Genomic DNA, 19,095 nt, shown 5'->3' on the forward strand with positions numbered 1-19,095 from the left:
AGTTTCTGCTTACAATTACCCAGTCTCCATAATGCTTTCAAAAAGAAATGTTGGTGTTTATTGTTACTCTAAATATGAATATTTCAATTTTGCAGGTTTGCATTGACATATAAAATGGTTTCTGCCTTTATTCTTTAAATTCTGGTCATTTACTTGTTTATTTTTTAATTTCTTCAATTAGTCCTCAATGAAAATTAATTTCTATTTCAAGGCTATGGCAGGATGGTATTGGATTCACATCCTGTAAAAAGTAAAATTACATTCAATATAGGGTCTTATTTAAACTATAACAGTGACAGCCACAATGTTAAAACCACTTGACAAATATTTTGTAGGCCAAGGCATGAATATGAAACTTGTGGAGGTGTTTTTTGTTGTCTGGCAGATGATCCTTTGGGTGCTGTGGATTGTAGGGTGTGGGTTCTGTGGATTGGGCCTATTCCACTGCATCTCCGGTATGCTCCGTCAGATTTTAAAGTTTGGATGCTTTATCAGCGCCTTGGGTTGTTTGTCATGTTTACACAATAGGGGGGTCCTATTTCACTGCAGGGCAACCTGCACGTGGCGAATAAAGCCTTGATTGATTGATTGATTGATTGATATATTGATTGATTGGGTTGTTTGTCATGTTTACACAACCTTCAGCTGTTTTTATGGTAGGAAATGATTGCCATTGCCATTGCCATGGGTCTGCAACAGTATAGGTGGGTGTCACATGAGTAACATGAATGTCAGGATCCAAGATTTTCCAGCAGGAGATTCGATTGTATTGTGGGAAAAACAAAACAAAACAAAAAACACACCAGTGGTGTGGGGATGGAGAGCTTGAGACCTCTACTGCTAAGAGGTCAAATCTGACAGTGTGACCCTGGGAACTGTTTGGGAAACAGTTACATTCAGAAAGGCCTTCAGGTTCATTATACTTAGAGATGTGTGTGTGAGGTCATTAAGAAACTGGTTTATTTACATTTACTTAGAAAAAGATTCAGAGCTGTTAATCCATTCGACATATGTGGCTTACCAGTGTAAAGATGGGCTACCAAGAGGAGATGCAATCGAATCAAGTTCATTTCATAGGTGTAACACACTCACACTAAGGTGCAGTTTAGGCCAGGAGTGCATGATTAACCACAGCATACAAAAAATTCCAAAAGCAGCCAGCCAATGTCACTTTCAGACCCTCAGCTTCTGAATGAAAACAAAAAAGTTATGAATATTTCTAAAACCTAAGCGTGAATAAATACATTATCAATAAAATAAGCTATTTCTGTAGTTAACCCTGCTATTGCAACACACTGGTGAGCCACAGCTATAAAAAAGGCATCCTTCCAGCGGTGGAACAAAAATTTAAAAGAAACAAAATTCACAAACCAAGAATAAACTAAATGACTTAGAGTTTGGCACAAAACAAGACCAGATTTCAGTAGTTTGAGGTAGTTAACCACACACCGTTTACTCTAAATTTAACAGCAAACAATTGAATACTCTGAGATTATGACAACGACCTTTCATGTGCGGCACACATTTTTCTCTTGGAAGGGCTTGAAGATTTGACAGATTGCACTAAATTCAATAAAATGTTTCAGAGTCACCGCTTGAGACTAAGTTGGCTGTGAATAAAGCAAAAAGCCGACTGTAATGTCCAGGTAATTACTGAAAAGGGGAACAAACTATAATGCAACACAACCCAAATGAAAGAATGGAAACAATGCAACACTCAAAACAAAAAGTGAACGAAGGAGCTTTGTTGGGGTGTAGGTCAGAGTAGCAGTACAGCTTTGCTGTAGGGCTGTGAGCCGCCAACTTAGTCATTGTGAGACCTCATAAAGCAACAATGACACCAAAGATGATGAACAACAAACATGCATCCAACCTTGCAACAACTAATGATGCATACAGAAGGCATCTTCCGATGCAGGAGGGAGGCGGTTTATACGAGGTAATTATGCTATGACTTGCAACCAAAACACCTGTTTCTTTTAACAGGATGTAACCTCGAGCACAACTAGGCTCAGAGAGGGGCAGCCATCTCCCACAAAGTGATTAGATACTGATCAGGACAATAACACGCAAAATAATTATATAATTATTATTATATAAACTGGGGTTAGTTTTTTGTCCACCAAATTGAATGAAAGGAGCATCCACAGAGGAAGCGATTTGCTCATCCTGCATCACTTTGTCGCTGATGATTGGACATTCAGGGCTCCAGTTGACTAGACAACCCTCTATTTTCCACCTTGTTATATATGTTAATAAACTGGATCATTTGAGGTCCTTGCAACTTCAGTTGCTTTCCTTGATGCTCCTATTTCACCTAAGGTCACTTGAAGTTGCCGAATGTTAATGACTTTCCAAGGTCTTTGCTTTGCTACATCGGTATGGAGCCCCATCTGGGCCCAACACCATTCTCCACTGGCAGTGCGCTGGCAGGCCGTAAGGAACTAGGGACAGCGTGTCTAGCTGCTGAGAGCATCTGCTGCCAAATCGATGCAGTGCCCAAAGTATGTGGTTCAACCAGTCCTCTGTGGGAAATGCTTGCTTGTGTTTTTGTTGGTAAAGCAGTCACCTGTGGAGAAGAGAGCAAAGTTATACCAAAGCTGAGATGGCACTAAAAACCTTGAAAAGTGTCTGCTTTAGCCACAGTTTGTTCTTTTCATGTACTTTTTTAAAATCTTTCATGTTTTTGGTGAACTCTGCTGTCACTTCCTTACCTGTCAGCCAATCACCATTTGACCTACGCTATGCACTGATGGGTTTTCACAGGACTTCCGAACTTCCGACTTCCGAGGTCATCCGAACGTTTCCCAACCAGAAGCCGTGGGTGGATAAAAACATCCGTGACGCTCTGAGATCACGCACCGCTGCCTACAATGAAGGGCTCGTCTCCGGTAATATGGACCTATACAAGGCTGCGTCCTACAACGTGCGCAGCGCGGTCAGTCACAGCTACGACAGTGCGACTCTAGGAGCCTGTGGAAAGGACTGCGGACTATAACGGACTATAAACGACCAGCTTCTTCAATGATGAATACCGATGCTTCACTGGCTGATGAGCTGAACACGTTTTATGCTCGCTTCGACGCCACAGCAATTAAAACAACAAACGGCTGCGCGCGCTCGGAGTGCACCAGTGAAGAAAATGCATTCGTCATCACAGAGCATGCCGTGAGGAACACCTTCAGGAGGGTGAACACCATGAAGGCAGCAGGACCAGATGCAATCCCTGGCCGGGTCCTTAGAGCCTGCGCTGACCAGCTAGCACCGGTGTTCACGGAGATCTTCACCCTCTCCCTGGCCCAAGCTGTGGTTCCCACGTGCTTCAAGCAGTCCATTATTGTTCCTGTTCTAAAGAAACAACAGCCCACTTGCCACAATGACTACCGTCCAGTAGCACTGACTTCAATTGTGATGAAGTGTTTTGAAAGACTGATGAGAGATCACATCACTTCTTCACTTCCTGCCAGCATCGACTCACTTCAGTTTGCTTACCGGACTAATCGTTCCACAGACGATGCCATATCTCACCTGCTCCACACATCCCTGAGTCACCTGGGCACTGGCAGAGGTAATTATGTTAGGATGCTGTTCGTGGACTACAGTTCAGCATTCAACACAATAATTCCCTCTAAGCCTTTTACCAAGTTGACGGATCTAGGACTCAGCTCATCACTGTGTCAGTGGATCCTCAACTTCCTCACAGACAGACCCCAATCAGTGAGGGTGGGAAAACAAGTCTCCCCCTCCATCTCACTCAGCACTGGAGCGCCTCAGGGCCCCCTGCTGTACTCACTATACACTTATGACTGTGTAGCCACATCAGACACCACCTCCATTGTCAAGTTTGCTGACGACACTGCTGTTGTGGGCCTGATCTCCGACAACATCGAGACGGCCTACCTGGAGGAGATTAGGAACCTGGAGACCTGGTGCCAGGAGAATAACCTCCTCCTAAACATCAGCAAGACTAAGGAGCTGATCGTGGACTTCACTACAAAGCAGGCGTGGAATTACAAACCCCTCATCATCAGTGGCACGCCAGTGGAGAGAGTGGACAGTTTCCGATACCTGGGTGTCCACATCACTCAGGACCTGTCATGGTCCTGCCACATCAACTCCCTGGTTAAGAAAGCCCGTCAGCGTCTCTTCTTCCTCAGAAGACTTAGAGACTTCCATCTGCCACTGAAGGTGCTCAAGAACTTCTACTCCTGCACCATCGAGAGCTTCCTGACGGCAAACATCTGCACCTGGTTTGGGAACAGCACCAAGCAGGACAGACGAGATCTGCAAAGAGTGGTGCGCTCAGCCGAACGCATCATTCAATCAGAGCTCCCTGACCTGCTGTCCATCTACACCAAGCGGTGCAAGTCCAAAGCTAGGAAGATTATGATGGACCTCTCCCATCCCAACAATGGACTCTTCTCACTGTTGAGGTCTGGGAAGCGCTTCCGCTCCCTTAAGGCCAAAACGGAGAGAATGAGGAGGAGCTTCTTCCACCAGGCTATTCGGGCCCTGAACCAGGTGTAGGACTGGACTCTCCCACACACGTCACTATAAGACTGGACTCTCACACACATCACAACACGCACCACCACACATTTCCTATAATCCTATAATTCCTATAATTTATAATCTTTATAATCTTTATAATCTCTTCTGCTATTTGCACATTATTTACTGTAAATTCCTAAGTTAATTTGTAAATTTTGTAGTAAACTGTAAATTGTAAATATTGTAAAACTTTTCTTCTGTCATTTAATGGTCAGGCATTGTACAGCTACAAGCATTTCACCCCCATGTCATACTGTGTATGGTTGTGTGTGTGTGACAAATAAAATTTGAATTTGAATTTGAATTTGACCGTACAGGAGCACATTGGCATGGGTTGAAAATCTTTCTTCGTAGGCTCTCTGTAGGCAAACTACTAAAATGGGCACAGCTGTGGTGCCATAAAAGAATCATTAAGTGTGTCTTAAGTTGAATTAATCATATAGGTCTTTTAGGACATTTTTTTACACATTTTTTACACATTTTACACAAAGGTTTCCTTTGGACTATGTTGATGTACCCTGTAGAAAAGACAATTCTACTACTAGGTTTACAGCTCAGACTCTGATTTCTTTCTTTGAGCAGTTTTGTTTTTTCTCAGTTGCACGAGGCACATTCGGTTCTACTGTATTCTATTCTTACCTTAAAATTTGGAACCAATTTTAAGTCTATCACAGTATTTTAGTTGCCTGAACTGCTTTTTAAATGGTATCAACCTGACACAGATAGTGAGTCTGGCTTCTCTTTTATCTTCTGTGTATAGCATGTCAGTGCTGAATATATAAATAAATATAAAACAATCACCTGATAAAAGCATGAATATCAATTTGGCTACACGTGTAACTGTACTGCATCATTTTTCTGCCTCGAATGTTACTGTCAGTGATAGTGCACATATCATCTATCAGCTAGCTGCCACACAACCAGAACATTGTTGAATCCTGACCAAACCTTTAATGTGTGGCGTTCGAGTGTGACAAACCAGAAACCCGGTGAACTACATGCAGAAATTTTCATTGCATCTTTGAAAAGACACGTAAAACACAGAGTCATACCTAAGTCATTTGAATTTCCTCTGGTATTTGGTGGTTGGAAAAGAAATCAGTGTTTATATTCATCCATGTACAGTAGATGTGGTTTGCACATGTTTATAACCCCTTAAAAACCAAAGTCAACCTTAGACAGCTTTAAAATGTCTGCCTGGTTTCTTTGAAATCTCAAAGCATTTGGCTACACACTGGACTAACTAATTATTAATCACACAATTTTTATCGTCAGACAGACAAATGAGGTGATGGACATCCTTGCCTTGTCAGCTGTTCCACATTTTACAGTTTAGACACAGCTAAGCTCACCCTGGCTCTCTTTCTGTCTCTGCATCTCAAAGGTTAGCAGAGAGCTGCTGTGTTTGTCAGGCCAATCGATGGCCTGTCGCGCCCGGAAATGTGCTCAGTTATGTAGCGGAGTCAGCCTAGTGACCTCTTTGCGACATGGTGAAAGATCATCACCAAGAAAGGGACCGCATGCGTGTGTGTGTGTGTGTGTGCGTTAAACATGGGTGGATATCTGTCAGAAGCAGGTGGGTATCACTTACTAACTCTGCATATAATCAATACATTTCAAAGCTATTATTCTGAAAAGTGCATGTGCGTGGTGCACTTATTAACAGCAAGGGAATCAAAGAGCTGGTGTGTGACAAAGAGGACTGGTGTCTAATTCAAGGTCAATAAGGCCTGTGTCACTCCTGCACTTTCACAGACGGGAGGGAGGAGGCATTATGTTCTTGTTGGTTACCAGAGCAAACACGACATCCCTGCTGGAGCTCATATCAATTTGTAATTCGACCCTCGGTCACATCAGAAAATGTCAGCACAGGTTGCTTGTGCAAAACAACGCCGCATTTGTCCAGTGCTCCTATCGGTTATCCAATGCTGTGCCATTTAAATGTTTTGCCTTTGTCTGTTGTACACATTCACAGAAGTAAATATTCTTCTCTACGTTAAGTTTTAAGCTGCTCTATTATGTATTTCAGCCCATTAGTAATTCCATCAGCTGTTCTCTTTTAATTTAATTTCAGCATATGATCAGACAAAGCTACAGTGTGTCTTTTATTTTTCTCTTTAAGTGACCATCTTACTTAATTTGCTAACACCAGCAGTACCTTCTCCTCATGCCCGTACATATTTAACTCTATTAATCTAATCGTCTACTAATTGGTCAAGATAGCCTTTTCCCTAATGATTTTTATCATGGGGTAATTAATGAGCGTGGTAAAGCTGAAATCACAGTGTCTTGTTAAAATGGCTTGATTGACACATTGTTTCTGGGGTGCCATTTTTCACTTTGTAGCATGCTTCATTCGAGCTACTTTAGGTAAATAACTGTTTAAAATTGATACTATTTTTAACAAGACTTTATGCGTCCTTCGCCTTTGAAAATATGCAATGACAAAATGCCAGTGAATGATAAATCTTTAATATAAAAATTGTACAAGAATTCTGATACAAATTACAAGAGGTATTTGGACAAAATATGAATAAAATTCCATTTACATCCCAAAACCCTTATGCATTTTATGCAAAAACCATAGACAGTTATGATACAGAAACAAATACAAGAAAGGCTTAAAAGAAAGAAAAAGAAGTCTCTTAAAAAGGATCTTTTTTTTTCCTTCTGTCTGTCTGCTAATGGGGAACACCTCTTTGGGTAACATACAGTATTCGTGAGGCTTCCAAATCACCACTTTAACACCAAAGTGACACAAGCTCCTCCGCTCTGTTTGTTCTTTGCAGTGCAACCATGTAACCATGCAATGCTGTTGAGTGCCCGTGCTGCAACACGGGCTTCTTAAGACACAGACACAAATGCATTAGATACACACACACACACACAAAAAAAAAAAACAAAAAAAACAAGTGAAAGTTAAAATCTAAGTTCACTAGCTCTTCAAGCTATTTATACTTTAAGACTGTAAAATATATTTGAAAATACAATGGACAACATTTTATGGATTTACAGCATTTTTTTTTGTTCAGGATAACTGACATTTCACAGGTTCCAGTTCAAATTAACGAGGGCATCCTTTTTAGAACATAAGACATGAGACTGAAGCATCTATACAAACCCACGTGTGTAATTTTTATCTAACTGCATATTTCTAATGACATCCTGTTAAATATTTTAACCTCACTTTGTTCCATAAGCTACATTAACTGAACAGGTTGCACGCGTTGTCACCGCTCGTTCTCTCAGTTCGCATCTTCTACTCTATCACTCTGTGACGTGAACACAATGGACAGCGATTAACGGGTCAGGCATTTCCGCCCTTTGCCATCCTTTTCATCCTCAGTGTGCTCGGTAGAATTGCAGAATAATTGATGACTGATGCTGCTCTTATCAAATATTTAAGATTCGCTCCAGCGGTCTGGGCCGATGAGCAATCTAAGTGATGTGTTCCTGCTGTCCCAAAGCGTGGCCACTAGGTAGCACAGTGCACCCAGACCCATGTGGTTAAAGAACTAAGAAATTCAAAGACTGGATTTCTCTGAAGACAGAAAGGAGAGGAGAGCAGAGTGTACAGGAGAGGGGTGGATCGACTGCTCTCCAACAGGCAAAGAAGAAGAACCTAGCAACTTGTCCTGGGGAGCTTTTTTCTTTTGTCTTCAACTTTTTACCCTGCTTTGTTAAGTGACTGCTGCAAGGTCCAGCCTCACCACTTTTTAAACCCAGTTCCCTCTCCAGCATCCCGCACTTATCTGTTCAGCTGGGGACAGCACAGTCATTTGCATTTTTTTATTTCAGCCCTGTTTCATGACCCTTAAACCTCTGCTGACATAGCTGCAGCCATCCAAGACTCTGACAGAGCCTGAAGTAGTTAGTGGACGGTGTAGTAGGGGAACTTCTTCCTCTGATGTTCAGTTTTTTTTGGTATGTGAGACAGCTCTGCACTTGATGATTAAGAAATGGACAATATAGAGCAGAACCTAAGGAACATGTTTGTCTGAAGCTGAGGTTGGTGACAAGAGCACATTGTGATGTGTGATGATTCTACTGAATTCAAATCAATCTGTCAGCTTGCTGACCTCTTCAATAGACTTAAAAAAATAATGTTTTCAGGAGATTCATATTGTCTGTGTTAGACTTTATTCCAACTTGCATCAATAGTGTGTCATTTCTGCTGTGAGAATATGTTTCTATGCCCCTTTTTTGTCTTTCACTGGAGGTTAACAAGTCACCTAGGTCTTGTTGTGTTTCTGCGTGTGTGCCACTTTCATCTGTGTGTGTGTATGGTTGTGTGTTAGAGAGACAGCTGTCAGCAGGGTTCCTGGAGTAGCACTTTTTTATTTCTGGCAGAATGAGGGCCGTGGGGATTGAATGAGTGAATGAGGCAGCAAGTGCCTCAGTGAAACCCACTCCTGGGAGAAGGCAGGGGTTCCTGTACTCAATTTTCCCTTCACTTGGGATAAACAGGCAATTACCCATCCCTTTTTCCTATGCCATGGCCGTCCACTGAACTTAAGCATACACTATTAGCGTGTGTCCCTGTAGGATCTGCGCTGTGGCATGTAGAGGTGGTAAGTGAGTGGCGGATTGAAGAAATGGGTAAGGCGGTTGTTAAATGCCTGCGCTCTGACAGACAAAGAGAAAAACAGAGTGAGAGAAAGGAATTGAATTACCGGCGACCTTGACTAAGAATAAGCGTGCAAAGAAAATGATCAGATGAATTGAATTACACTTAAGCGAATGAGTCAAATTAAATTGTTCAAAGCACGCTCTTTCTTCTTTTTCTCCCGTCAGTGTCACAGTCTTGTCAGCAACCTTGGCGTCTGGCAGTGTAACGTAGTGACAAGTGAGTTATTAGACAGAAGAAGCAGGAATGGCGGGACGCCTCCAGGTAACAGAGAAACAGCACATTTTTAATGATCGTTTCTGTCATCCTTTCCTCCCTAGTCAGCCTCCCACCTCCGCAACCTTTCCATCAGACTCAGCTCTCTCTGTCTCGTGCTTTTTTATCTCTGAGAAGAGAGAACTAAAAACTGCATGTGTCATATGGGTGGAGTCTTAAAAAAGACATGAAATATTTCAATAGAATAGGTCATGTCTGTATTGCAAAATGGCCTAAGTATGAAATAAGTGGAACTGAGCACTGTTATGGATGTAAGGTGTTGTGAATACTGTACAGCACACCGCATAACACTGCATATTTTCCCACTGTGTGTAGCACCAGTCAAGTAAGAGTAGATCTCCTTGTACAGTAACACATGGCATTGCTAATACATTGAGAAATAAGTCAAACTGAGGAACGATCTCTACTTTTTTGTCTTTTTACAAAGAAAAATATAGCGGACAAAAAACATTTCTATGGAGATACATCACCCTCTAATAAATACCCCTTCCCTTGGCTACTTTGCCCAATTACTGGAAATAGTTGTACCGTAAGACACTCATGGACATGTTACAAATCGGTGCAACTAACAGCCAAAAAAACAAAACAAAACATGGCAACATTTTTATGCTCAGCAATGGAAACCAATGGCGCAATATCACAGCAAAATGTTTTAAGACTCAAGTGCATCATATCAATCAAACAGGGCATGATTTAAGTACAATGTCACACTGAAAGAGCTTCTTTTTTCTTTTTCTTTTTTTAGCAAACACTTATCTTTTGGTCACAGTTGAAGGACTATTTTCATTTTTCCTCTCCTTTTTTTTTTTTTTTTTTTAAAATCTGTGGGACTGTATGTTCCATTAGGATGCTTTTTGTAAGAACAAACACCAGCTCTTGCACTGACTAACATGCTTTCTTCTACAGAAAGCAAGCGTTAAACCCCACATTGCTTCTTTTAAGGAAAGAGAGACTTTATCAATATTTACTCCCTTGTGTTTATGAAACAGCAGTTCATAATGATCAAACCTGGTTTTGTTTTGAAGTCACTTTTGTCACCTTCTGAATAAATGGTTCAGCAATGAGGGCAGATCTCAGGTTTTGTTCAGGGAGGCGAGATGTTTTCTGTCATCAAACTGGGTTTGACATTGAAACGCGTGCAAAAAGAAACTGGCACAAGTTGAATGTTGAAGGTACTGTCACTTCCATTGGCACCGCAGCCATCGATGACCCCAAACAACACCTAAAACTCAGCATTGCAAAAAATCCTCATTATATTAATATTACACATCCCCTTGTATAGATGCAAAGTGCAAAAACTGAATTGGTATACTAAAGCTCATAAACATAACAGACAAAAAAAAAAATCAATAGAAATACAGAGAATGATATCAGTGTAGGAGCCTAAAAAAGCATGCCGGCAACCTCTGAATATCTAACAAGTAGATAAAACAAGTCACGTGATATTCATTTTTTTCCTTAGGACTCAGTTTAAAATGTGTCTTTGAAGCTAACATAAATGAGTCAAGCTAGTAAGATGCTACCGCTTTCTTGCCTATAGCTGGAAGTATTTTACTGGACTGTAACATAAAATCCCAAAAAGGGAGAAAAAAAAGAAGCAAACAACCATCAACACAACTCTTTTACACCAAAAGCCTTTTGGGACATTATTTACAAATGAAGCTATCATGCTTTTGTAAGGGGTTCATTTAAAAGCTATCATTACACAAATACAACGAGAACATTTTAAGTTTTTTTTTCAATACTATCATATCTGAAGGCAAAGTCACAAATAAGAGTTTGAATGGATCCTTTGGAGATGGAAATAAACACAAAGTGGGAGAAGTTAGAAAGGAAAGGATGGAGGGGGCTTATGAAAACACAACTCTCCATGCTCTAGAGTGTTATCCTGTTCTTCCAAAGAAGGAAAAGTCAAAGGACACAATAATAAACTGTATTTAGAGTCAATTAATTTTATACATGGAGATAGAAATGTCTCGCAATGACGTTCAAAGGACGGTCATACAGGCATTTAGCTTGTATTTGATGGTCTTGGGCTGGGGTTAAAAGCTAATTTGAGGAGGAATAAGGATGAGGAATGAAGGGAGTAGCGGGCATTCTGACAGGAGGGCAGAGTGACAAGTCATTTCTTTAGTCTATTATTGTAGAGAAGGGCATATTTTTATGGAGGTTCGGGTTCTGAGAGTGTCGGTTGCGGCTGCGTACAGAGCTGAACACCATGTTGCAACCGGGGATTTTGCACTTGTGCATTTCGCGTAGGTGCACAGTCTTGTAGTGCACACGCAGGGTCCCTTTGTTGCTGTACATTTTGTGGCAGATGTTACAGAGGATCCCACTGTTGCTGCCATTACTGCCTCCAGAGGACGAAAGGAGGAATGGTGAGGAGGAAGGGTCCAACCCCTCACTTTGTCCATCTTTTAGTTCTCTCATCTCATCCCGATATGCCCCATCAGCCCGCCCGATGGCACGCTGGGAGAAGTCCTCTCCCTCGCTGTTGCCCTCATCCTCTTCTCCCTCTTCCTCCAGATCATCCAACAGGATGCCTTCATCGCTTCCCTCATCTGACTCGTGTGAGGAGTGGATGCTGCTGCTCGATTGAACGCTGGATGTGGTACTCAGGTCCAAAACCATGTAGTCGTCTGGCTGGCTCCGAGAGAAGCCATTGGTGTGGTGGTTTCGAAAGTCTTGGTTGAGAGGATGGTGAGGATGATCATTACTCATGGGGGAATAGGGAATGTGGTTCAGCCCGGCAGGCCCGAGACTGGCACCTCCGAGGCCCATGCCGGCCATGGGGTCCAAGCCCATGTAGTGTCCAGCGTAGATCTTGGCCAGTAACTCAGCTCGCAGGTCCTTGGGCAGTGGCGTGAGTTGGGGGTCCAGGACAATGTCGTCCAGCTCTTTGGTCAGCAGTTTGCGGTGCAGGTTGATGTTGGAGCTGTGCCTAATGTGCAGGGGGACAATTAGAGATATAACTCAGAATGCTGCCAGTATATCAATAATGTAGATTACATCTCAAATAGAAATAGGAACACAGTTGAAATACACGCATTTGTATTTACAGTCATATATTTTAGATACAAGTTATTTTACTTCTGTGAAATGGTGCCAAGCTTAGAAGATTCAATATCTTTGGAAGCACTCTGTCTGTAATTATTGTTTCTGTCAGGAAAGGTACAAAAAAAGGCCCGCACACAGACAGAAATCCATCCGATAGCTCTCCACTGAAAAAGTGTACTAACATAGCAATGAGAGAGAGCATCCTGCTAGTGTTTACCACTGTCAGCATGTCTGCACTGCACAGCCCTCAAATCCAATAGAGTCTGACTCAATTAAATACTCCACCATATTGAATGGGAGTTTATCAATTGATTCGAGCTGTGGTAATGTGATAATCGAGGGGAACTGGATAGCATATTAGCACTAGGCCCTGACAGGATTATCGCATTCGTTCCCTATTGGAGGTGGCTTAATCGAGCACCTCAATGAACATGTCTTTATGTAGCCTTGGATTTAATTAAGATGGGCATTTTTTCCAAAAACAAGGTGCTATAGCTCATGAAGGAAACCAAGTAACAAGTGCCATGCTTAAGCCAGGATACAATTAGTGGGGATTTCAGTTAGCACACAAGGCCATGCTAGAGGATGCAAAGTGAAATGGGCTTGAAAATCAAATGTATTCCCTTTATTCTATTTATTCCCTTTAAGCTCGTATTTCACAGTTGCAAAGTGACACCATGAGAAAGGGGACCAACAGCACACACGTCACAATAAAACTGTGTAACACAGAAAAGAAATTTAAGGACCCAATTACCAGTGCCATAATATAGCATACACACGGCCTCTCTTCTCACATCAGGCCAACAATTAATTAAAATAAAAATATGCAATCACTCAGTGCCTTTAATGTGAAGGGTTTCCATGCAGGGAGGGCACATGTGTGTAAAACAACACAAAAATTGAAAAGAAAAGGGAAAAAAAAGGTCGTCCTTAGCAGGACGGGCGAAAATGGAGTCACAATGGATAGTAGAGCTTACCAGCAGTGGCAGGGTTGATGCAGTCAAAAAGGGTCCCTTTCCTTTAATTATTTACTTCCCTATCCGACATTGTCCTGCAAGAGGTAAAAATACATTCATTTGCGGGACCCTTTTCTGTGAACCAAGCAACCAGGAGCCCGTCCACTCGAGCATCGTCAGCATTGTGGAGAGCGTGGCAAATCGATTGGCTGTGGCTCTCACTGTGTGTGTGTGTGTGTGACCATGTGTGTCTTTGCACGTTCCTATCTCTGTTTGTGCGTGTGGAAAAACAGAAAATATATTCCGTTTTCCACGTCCTGCAATCAAAAAGATTTTATACATCCCTTGTTCTTTTTTTTAATCCTTTGAATATGCAGTTGGCGTTTAACTAATGGCTGAAATACGGCCGTCGTGATTCAGTGTCTGCGTCTCTAAAACGCATGTGTGGATGTTTGTCTGTGAGAGACCACAGTGTTTCTGCGTACAGCAAAAAAATAAATAAAAAATGCTGTAATCAGTGATCAGTGTAATCGGGAAAAAGGCCACAGTTTGTGCAAGGGTGCCAACCAACACTGAGATGTGACGAGGGGCCACACAGATTTGCTCTGTTAAGCCTGAGGTTAAGAATGCTGTTGATGATGCTCAGGTAGGCAGGTCCTTTGCAACATGTCTCCATCTGTATTACAACACCTTCTCACTGCTAATAAGCTCTAAATTAACCATGGCTATCTAGTCATACATGCAGTAAGTAGACTGCAAAATTAGCTACACCAAATCTCTTTAAAGCTATAGCAGTTAAATGAAAAATATTGACAATTACCACTAGAATCTTATCCATTTTACTGAAATCCTCAAATAAATTAAACTGTTACTTTGGGTCATTTGTAACCATTTACAAAATTACAAGAACTGTAGAGGAGAAAAAGAGCCAAGTTCATCTTCATTATTATTTAACCCTTTTGTTTGCAGTGCCTCCTTGCCCTAAATACTCAACATAAGTCAGCTGAATCCACACACAGTGGACATAATGCCCTCATCCCTTCATTTATCAGATTTAGACTTTCTGCCCCATTTCCCACTCCCCTCCGTCCCTCCACCTCCATCACTCCTCTTCACTGTGCTCTATTTTTCCTCCCCCAAAACCAACTCCTCAGTTCCCTCCTTCCTCCATCTCCACCTCCCTGTTGGCCAGTAATGCGGCTTGCAAACCAATTTGACAGTCTCATCTTCGCCCAAAAGACGGGGGAGGCCTCCAGAGAGCCCATTTTTGACTGTGCAGAGGAGGCAGAGTGAGAGTGTGCCTGTCCCAATCGGCGTTAATCATCTTTAGGTTCATCTGATGGCCCTTGCCCTTGCTTTTGTGTCAGCGCTTATGTGTGTATATACACGTGTGTATGTTTGTCTAAATGACTCATAATGTGTAAATGAGATAGAAGGCTGACTGGCACCAGTGGTTCTTTGTCTTTCCTGTCATTTGGGGTACATTATGAGGTTTTGGGTGTAAGTGGGAGGACAAGAGTTTTAGTAACATTTATCACTCTCTGTCACTGTTATAGCTCCAGCCTCTCGAACGGCGCAAGCTGCACACAATGATTTTGAGTACTCCTGAAGAAATGAGTGAGTGGAAATTAAATATGCATTTGATACCAGATAAAAACAACAATTTATTGTACATGTTCATGTTTCAGCTTGAAATCGCTTGCAGTTTTAGAACTCGTTCTGATGATGACAGTCAGCTTGCATGGGCGTCTCTGTGTTATTCATCTAAGAATAAAATAATTTCCCTTTATTCTCCTCAAAATGAATCACAATTAAGCTGTCAGTATAAACCAAGGGGATGTAATGCTTGAAGCTTTTTATTCAGCAGATAGTTTAATGTAAGTGGCTTTTGCTAACATATTCTCTCTATTAGCAGCATGCCCTTTGTTTAAAAGGAGACAAACAGAGAGCTGATTGTGGAGTGGAGGAGCCAGGCCCACATGCTGTGAGGGGACCAAGGGAAAAGGAGGGAGACAGAGAGAGGAAGAAGAGGGGAGGAAAGAAACTCTCCAACATAATTAACCTTCACTCTCTCCATTTGCAGTGGCCCATGCAGGGACCATGTGCTGCGCATGGTTGCACCATGGGAATGCGAACGAGGGAGATCACCTGCTTGCTGCAGCGACAAAGAAGGAGCAGGTTAAAATGTTTCAGGTGAAGGTTTAAAATAAAACTAGCGTGGGCTGATTTTTATTTAAAAAAAGAAAAAAGAAAGGTACGGCAATCTTGTCACCAGATAAAAATGATGATTAAAAAGGCTAATAATGGTGATGATTACTGGTACCTGCCTTTCAAGCAGTTAATTATGCAGCTTCTTCAACACTTGTGCCGACGCTGCTCACTCCCCACAATAAATATGCAATCATTTACCCCCGTGCAGCAGGCAGCCAGGAGGCTGAGGGAAAACACCCCGCTTTAAAATCACTCTCGCACACGCATATGCACACACGCACTGCATATTGCTCTGTTTAACACTTAAAAACACACACATTACATGCTTGCTCAAGGGCACTTTAAATGATCCTGTTCAATATGTATGTACAGCATCCACGAGCAGGGATGTTTTCATGTGGATTTGTATGTCTCGCTGTTTATTCCACATTGCCTGAACACCAGTGATATGTTTTTATGTGGTGGTGCATTCGCATTGAATCCTGCTCTGAGTGTCATCGACTCTGCAGATCAAATGACCTCACCTCTGTTTTCTTCTTTACTTTGATGCACAAGCTTTTGATACTGGTGTCTGATGCTGCGTTTACGCGCATGTGGCTTTTCACTCGGTGAGTGGACTTATCAGAGATGCAGAGGACTTTCCTGTTGCTGTATCATGTCGTAATCTCTGCTGTAAAGCAATAAATAAATAACCACTGCTTATTTTTCGCAGTGGGTTAAGTATTGTTTTAGCAAGTCTAACGCGAGCCACCCGAAAGAGCTGCTTATTAATTGTTATTACCGATTGTGTCTGCATAAAAAAAATTTAAAAATCTAATTGGGAGAACGAATGTAGTTTGACTTATTAAATTTACTAGTAATAAATGTTTGAGATATTATTTTGAGCAAATACATTTGTACGTGCAGTTTCTTAATCTTATCAGAGCAAATGCTCTGATGAAAACAGCTAAATTATATTCCCGTTTTATTGCTACCATTAAACTCAAACATACATTATGTCATTAAAGGATTACCCAGGGACAGATCTGATGAGAGCACGGCTTGTGTATTGACTCGTCTCAAAGCTCAAGGATTTCTCGAGCTATGCGGTGCTCTTCTGTCTGTTGTTTTATTCCCTGTTTGAACCTGCGGCAAAGTAATTCGCCCCACATGCTATCAGGAAAAATATGGAAATAATAGTGTATTACACATCTACAGCTGTACTGTGCACCCTTGGCTTAGATGCACTATTTTTACTTAGTCCTTGCTGCAAATGATCTCTGTCGTATATATGTATGTGTTGGAATGACATTTACTGTATATGTTGGTGTCAAACTGTTTCACACACACATGCACACATTCATTCTGACACAGGAAGAGGGAAGAGTTCACATATAGATGCTATCTTTTCTTTGTGAAGTCATCTTTGAGCTTGTTATAGCACCAAATTCAACCCAGGTTTTTGTATCAAACTGTGTATTTGTGAAAAGACACCTTCCCCACACAAGCGTTCCTCCTGTTTTTTTCATTATTCTCCTCACTGTTGTCACCTCATTTACTTCACAGAAGTCTGTCGTCTGCTGTCAAAACTATTATGTGGTTGTGTCAACAAATTCCAGTATGAAGGGATTCAATTACATAATTGACCAAAAAACAACTAAACAAAAACCAAAAAAAAAAAAATCTGGGCAATATCTGCAGGTTATCAGTGGCACGGTTTCTTTTTTGCTTACTTCTGTGACATCTGTTTAAAATCAGAGCACTTTCTTGTGTTAGATTCCACTAATAAAAGGTCTGTGAAGTTTTATTTCAGCTTTTGAAAGTTCAGATAAATTACTTGGTTGTTTTTGTCATACACTTTGCATCATTAAGTGGTTAAATACTTAGATGTAATATGTATCAGAGCAAATACTTTTCTTTTTATCTATTTGTATATTCCCTTATGTGTGCAAGAGAGTGTGAACGTGTGAAAGTGCAAATGCTGCACAGCAGAACAGCCCTGCCTTGGGCAGGAGAAGGGAGCTAACGCACTCACTGGTGGCAGTGCACCACACCGAGGCAACGCATGTTACGATAACACGTTCTGTCATCTTGTTGCTGTCTGCACAGCTGCATCAGGTAAGCAGCAGGTTTGCACCTTTGCGGACGCTAACTTGCCTCTTGTTCTCCTGCCTCTGTTCTCCTCTCACACCTATTCTAATAGAGTCCCAGGATCTCTTGCCTTATTTACATGCTGCTAATTAACAAAAAGTGCTCAGAACAGATGCCACAGAAACAGCTTAGGGTAGAAAAGGAGGGGAGAGTTTGGTGGAGCGACAGAGCGAGTGATGAAGGGATTGTGTGAGAGAGACAAAACTGTGAGGAAAATCTAAAAGTCCCTCTGGAAAGAATGAATTTTACAATTGCAGTCAGCTTTACTTGTTGCGGATACTGGATAATAACGTTTTCCATCACTATCTCCATTGCAGAACAGAACGAGTAACCCTGGTATATATAGCAGATGGGTTTTTATCAAAGATACAGTATATGAAAGCATGCAACTGGTTAAGACTGAAAATGCTGGAGTTTTTTTAGAGTTGGAATTATATTTTAAGGGTCATTTTATACTTTATTTTGAATGAGTGCATAACTTGCCCAAGTGAATATAGTTGATTAGTTCACTGGCCAATTTTCAGTCACCAGAAATATGAATTCATGGACCGCTGATATTTATGTATAATGAAAATGATTTCAACCTGTATATAAAAGCCACTCGTTAAATTTAAAATTGAAAAGTTGTGGCAAAAAAGATTTCTATGTCTTTTCCTGGGAGCCATTCCTTAACCAGGACACTAGTGACGTTATGTACCTCCACCTGTCAGTGTTTCTACTGCATACATGCACAGTTCATGTGTGCCACTGATATGTGCTAACAAGCCCATGTGAGTAAAGCTAGCCTCACCTTTTAATGCGCTAATAAATGCAGTGGTTTGACAAACCGCTGTCTGTTAATGTATGCACCTTCATCTCCCGGTGACAAGGTGAGGTAGTGAGGGCAGGTAAACAACACACTGAAGCTGGAAGCTTGATAGGTAGTGTGTGTTTAAATGTCTGTGTATGTGTTCCTGCTTTTCTAAACTTTGACTTGACACTGAGCAGATGTTCACGAATCCATTTTAGTTTCAAGTTAGCGAACAGATGTTAAGTGGAGGCCAACGAGGATAATGTCATATAGTACTGAAATACTGCATCTTCACTCTCATTTCATGTTAACACGAAATGAAAATAAATATCTCTCACAACAACTGAACTACATTTTAAAACAATGTCTTTTTAATTAATACGGTTTGATCCTTATAAAACAAAACCTTAGACCTACTGTAGGTAATTATTAGATGATAAGAATCCAACCTACCTGTGATTGCCAATGTTAAAAAATATATAGTAACTTTTCAAAGT

At 41.4% G+C, this 19,095-nt stretch overlaps 1 protein-coding gene and 1 long non-coding RNA gene across 10 annotated transcripts in view; one reads left to right on the forward strand and one right to left on the reverse strand.

The window, feature by feature from the left end:
* Positions 1-19,085, forward strand: part of LOC309708870 — an 87,794-nt gene extending 68,709 nt beyond the window's left edge. The window contains exons 5-6 of one of the 2 annotated variants that reach the window (XR_014277366.1): positions 15,024-15,084; positions 15,383-19,085. This is a non-coding gene — a long non-coding RNA (uncharacterized lncRNA). The remainder of the gene's footprint in view (positions 1-15,023; positions 15,085-15,382) is intronic. The other variant, XR_014277367.1, reaches the window with a different exon arrangement.
* Positions 9,857-19,095, reverse strand: part of bnc2 (basonuclin zinc finger protein 2) — a 169,862-nt gene continuing 160,623 nt past the window's right edge. For 7 of the 8 annotated variants that reach the window (XM_082537189.1, XM_082537185.1, XM_082537187.1 and 4 more), the window contains one exon: positions 9,857-12,395. In XM_082537189.1, coding sequence (XP_082393315.1) covers positions 11,585-12,395 — 811 coding nt within the window. In that variant the 3' untranslated portion in view covers positions 9,857-11,584. Of the gene's footprint in view, positions 12,396-13,488; positions 13,563-19,095 lie in introns of all 8 variants that reach the window. The other variant, XM_082537192.1, reaches the window with a different exon arrangement.

Source organism: Aulonocara stuartgranti (assembly GCF_965226115.1).
Source record: "Aulonocara stuartgranti genome assembly, chromosome: 6".
NCBI lineage: Eukaryota > Metazoa > Chordata > Actinopteri > Cichliformes > Cichlidae > Aulonocara > Aulonocara stuartgranti.